We start from the raw sequence: 4,703 nt of genomic DNA, 5'->3' as shown, positions 1-4,703 counted from the left end.
ACGGAGCTTTTTTTTTTTGAGAACTGGGAAAGACGGAGCTTTGAGGAAGACGGAGGGCGTGGGCTGAAATATGGGCCGAATCTTCTACTGTGGCCCGAGCATGAGTGTTTTTTTTAGAATCATCCCAATTTCTCTATGCCCCGAACCCTCGTTTGGCCCATCGGCTCATCGGCGTGGCGCCGGCGCCGGCGCCGTTGCCATTTTCCCCGTCGGCGGTCGGGGCAGCTCTGCTAGCCTCGCCCTCGGCTAGTCGGCTCCTTGTCTTGCTTCTCGCGACGCCGTCACGCTGCCCTATCTGGCATAGAGAGAAGGTACCCCTTCTTCTCCGGCCCCCAGCTCGTCGCGGCAAGTAATTTGGAATGTCTTAGCCCTCGAGCCCCAACTAGAGCATACAAGTTTGATTTGGAACTGGAGCATACGAGTTTGACGCTTTCCCGATTTACTTGAAAAACTAGGGCCGTCAATCAAACTTGTTCTTTATTTTTTTCAAGGAAAAATGCACCTGTGAATTTGTTATTACTTGTGCTGTTAGTTAGGGTAGATCTGACATTGCTATTCTGAGAGATTTTCAATCAATTTACCATGTGTTATCAATGAGAGAACCATTAAAAAGTTCCAGTACTGATATGTACATGCCTACAGTTTCCTTGCATTTGCTTGATAGTATAAAGCATTAATTTGTTGCGAAATCTCTTTCTAAGATGCATAAGGATTACAGGCATTGATCTGCTGAAAAATGTCCGAGTGCAAGCGATTGTTGGACCACAGACTTCAACTCAGGCTAAATTTCTCGCGGAGCTGGGGAACAAATCAACGGTTCCGATAATTTCATTCTCCGCAGATTGCCCGTCACGATCGGGCCTAACACCATACTTCATCCGGACTGCATGGAATGACTCCTCTCAAGCAGAGGCTATTGCCTCACTTGTTCAGAAATACAATTGGAGGGAAGTTGTCCCTGTCTATGAGGATGATGATGATACCAATATCAAATTCATTCCCGACCTTATTGATGCCCTCAAACAAGTCGACACTCGTGTTTCATACAGGTGCAAGATCCATCCTTCAGCTACAGAGGATGATATGAAGACAGCTATCTCAAACTTGAAACGGAATTGGACAAGCGTATTTGTTGTGCGTATGTCGCATACTTTAGCGCATAAGTTTTTTCAGCTTGCCAAACAGGAAGGGATGATGAGCCAGGGCTTTGTCTGGATTACCGCGTATGGCTTGACAGATATCTTTGATGTGGTTGGTTCGCCGGCACTTGATGTGATGCAAGGAGTTCTTGGGGTGAAACCTCATGTTCAAGATACCGTGGAACTTCAAAACTTTAGACAGAGATGGCGCAGGAAGTATCGATTAGAGAATCCAGGCACCTCATTAAGTGAGCTCACAGTATCTGGCCTCTATGCTTATGATACCATATGGGCGTTAGCATTAGCAGCAGAGAAGGCTGGATATGTGAATTCAGACTTTGGGCCGTCTTTAATAAAGAATGCTTCCACTGACTTTGACAGAATAGATACTTCAAAACCTGCTGAAAAACTGCGAGATGCACTCCTAAAGGTCAATTTTTTGGGCATCAGCGGGAAATTTCACATTGAAAACATGCAGTTAGTATCATCAAACTACACAATAGTCAACATTGTTGGTCAGGAGAGAAGAGAAGTCGGTTTTTGGACTCCAGGATCTGGCATCTCTGGTAGTCCAAAAATGAAGTCTGATCTTAACACCATCATATGGCCAGGAAATAATGAAACTGCACCTAGAGGCTGGATATTTCCAACGAATAAAACTCTCAAAATAGGCATGCCTGTGAAACCTGGGTTTGAAGAATTTGTAAGATTTGAAAATGGTAAAGCCACGGGGTTCTGCGTCGATGTATTTGAGGCAGTAGTTAAAGAATTATCCTATGAAGTACCCCGTCGCTATTTGCAGTTTGGAGATGGGGAAGGATCGAGTAACGGAACTTATGATGAGCTTGTCTACGAAGTTTATCTTAAGGTATGCATGGTCCTTTTTCTGTTCCATTCTGCTTCATTGATCATTGGTCTTTAGTATGCAGACATGTAAGACTATATCTCTGCACCTGTTCGCCCTTAAACAAAATCAAACTTACTTTTATGTGTTGCTGGCAGAGATATGATGCAGTTGTAGGTGATATAACAATCTTGGCCAACCGTTCTTCCTATGTGGACTTTACTCTTCCTTACACGGAGTCAGGGGTACGCATGTTGGTTCCAGTTCAGGACCGGAGACAGAAGACTGCATGGACATTCCTAAGACCTTTGACAGCTGACCTATGGTTAGGAACTGGGGCCTTCTTTGTCTTCACAGGTTTTGTAGTCTGGAGTATTGAGCATAGAATAAATCAAGACTTCCGAGGTTCCCCAACCAGTCAAATTGGATCAGTCTTCTACTTCTCCTTCTCAACACTAGTATTTGCTCACAGGGAGCAGATCCTGAACAACTTCTCAAGAATTGCAATAGTTGTTTGGCTTTTCGTTGTGCTAATAGTGCAGCAGAGTTATACTGCAAGCTTAAGCTCGATCCTTACAGTGGAGCAACTTCAGCCAACAGTCACAAATTTAGAAGAAGTTATCAGAAATGGGGGCAATGTTGGCTACCTCAATGATTCTTTCTTGCCTGGGCTTTTGAAAAGGTTGAAAATTGATGAATCAAAAATGATTCCCTTTGACTCCCCTGTGGAATACGATGAAGCGTTATCAACTGGAAAAGTTGCCGTCATTGTTGATGAGATACCATACCTTAAGGTGTTCCTTTCAAAGTATTGCCAGAAGTACACAATGGTTGGACCAACCTACAAGTTTGATGGATTTGGTTATGTGAGTAACATTTTTGCAGTTGTTGAACAGTAGCTCATTTTTGACATGGTTAAATCCTAGATGCTGAATCAATTTTCGCTGCTAATTTGCCGCAGGATCCTTCTAGTAGCCCAAATTTGTATATTAAAATACCATCGGTTTAAACTTTTGATTAAGATTATAGTTTCAGCTCATGTTTGAGTTGTACTTTGAAATTCGTAAATTTGTCTTATGTGAACTTGCTAAAGGACAACTGCAAGATTAGATTTGTTTTCTCAAGAACCTAAAATGCACGATCGTGTTCTGTGGAATGTGGTGCTGATTTTATTGGTTTTCTATTGGGAACTACTCCCTCCGTTCACTATTATAAGATTTTCTGATTCAGATGTATATAGACACATTTTAGTGTATTTGTTAGCCCATTTCAGTCTGTATGTAGTTGATATTGATAATATCCAAAACATCTTATATTTATGAATGGAGGGAGTAGAAGACTTGCTTGCTTATTGAAGTATCCAGTAACATGATAAATCTATTTACTTGATCAGGTTTTCATCTAGTTTACTTAAACCTTATCTTCATATTAGACTTTCTGAAGTTCAATCAGAACGATGGAATATTATGATCAATATGATTGCCACACCTTACCAAGGGCTTTGCATGAGTGATTAATATTACTGCCTCATCGTTATTTTGGGCTGGTGTAAATTAATGATAATATAACTCGCTCAGCACTATGCCTGGCATGTATACCACTAGTGAAGGCTTTTCTGATACTCTATTGTGTGCTAACTCTGCAGGCATTTCCTCGAGGCTCTCCACTCACACCTGATATTTCGAGGGGAATACTGAAATTCGCATCAGATGACAGAATGGTTAAGATGCAGAAAGACTTGTATGGCGATACGTCATGCCCCGACAAAGATGACTCCCAAACTTCAAGTAGCCTTACATTGCACAGCTTTCAGGGGCTGTTCATCATCAGCGGAGCATCTTCAGTGCTGGCATTAATCCTGCACGCTGCCATAACCATTTATAACAACCGACATGAATTCAGCAGTGACAGCAGTCAGAGTTCATGGCGCAGATGGCCTGCCATTCTCTCCAAGCTCTTCCATGGGGACGATAGTCCTTCTAACACTCCAGATAAAGATGAAGCCGCAGCGGAAAATGCTGGTGGTGCAGTTGAGACCCCACTGAGCATACACATACCTAATCACATTGTCGAGCACCTGTCAGACACGGATACAGGAAGCCCACCGGAAGGAGAAGGAACACCAGGCAGGGAGCTCTCAGTTCAGGACACGGAACCGCTGTCGTTTGCTTACATGCATTCTGAGAGAGAGCAAAATAGAGCAGCTTCCTTGTCTCGGAGTGGGAGCTTGATTCGCAGGAGGCAGATAAGCATGGAATGAACTACTGTACTTGACGAGCGCATAACTTACTGTCCGATGTAATGTAGTTATTCATTTAGCTATCTGTACATGTTTACAGTTTATCTATTTTGAACCGCAATGCTTGATGTGCATTTCCACATTGGCAATTGATGCTAGTTGCGAGGAAGGGATTCTGATGCTAGTGGTTTCTGAAGAACCTGTGAAGTGCTAGCCTGTATGCTGGTTTTCTCACCCCCTCAAAATTCGAAGAGATTATCGAATGACGTCGTTTTGTCAGGTGCCACATATGTTATTTTTCAGTACTTGTTTTGTTTTTATCAAATGCAAAGTACTCCTTCCGTTCCACAATACATGCCTTCCATTTGTCAAAATATTGATGTATCTAGACATGTAAGGACGCGACTCGGTGGCACCCGTTGGCCAGGTAGTGAATCAGGGCACACACCCGTAAAAGGAAACCCCCCTGCCAGCAGGAAAG

At 43.0% G+C, this 4,703-nt stretch overlaps 1 protein-coding gene across 1 annotated transcript in view; it reads left to right on the top strand.

Annotated features, from left to right (window-relative positions):
• Positions 1–4,501, top strand: part of LOC119309555 (glutamate receptor 2.9-like) — a 5,321-nt gene extending 820 nt beyond the window's left edge. The window contains exons 2-4 of the mRNA XM_037585537.1: positions 719–2,007; positions 2,142–2,849; positions 3,629–4,501. Of these exons, the coding sequence (XP_037441434.1) occupies positions 719–2,007; positions 2,142–2,849; positions 3,629–4,243 (2,612 nt within the window). The 3' untranslated portion in view covers positions 4,244–4,501. The remainder of the gene's footprint in view (positions 1–718; positions 2,008–2,141; positions 2,850–3,628) is intronic.
• The last annotated feature ends 202 nt before the right edge of the window (positions 4,502–4,703 follow it).

Source organism: Triticum dicoccoides, chromosome 5B (assembly GCF_002162155.2).
Source record: "Triticum dicoccoides isolate Atlit2015 ecotype Zavitan chromosome 5B, WEW_v2.0, whole genome shotgun sequence".
NCBI classification, from domain to species: domain Eukaryota; kingdom Viridiplantae; phylum Streptophyta; class Magnoliopsida; order Poales; family Poaceae; genus Triticum; species Triticum dicoccoides.
Note: the sequence above shows the minus strand (reverse complement) of the source record. Positions and strands in the feature narration are given on the sequence as shown.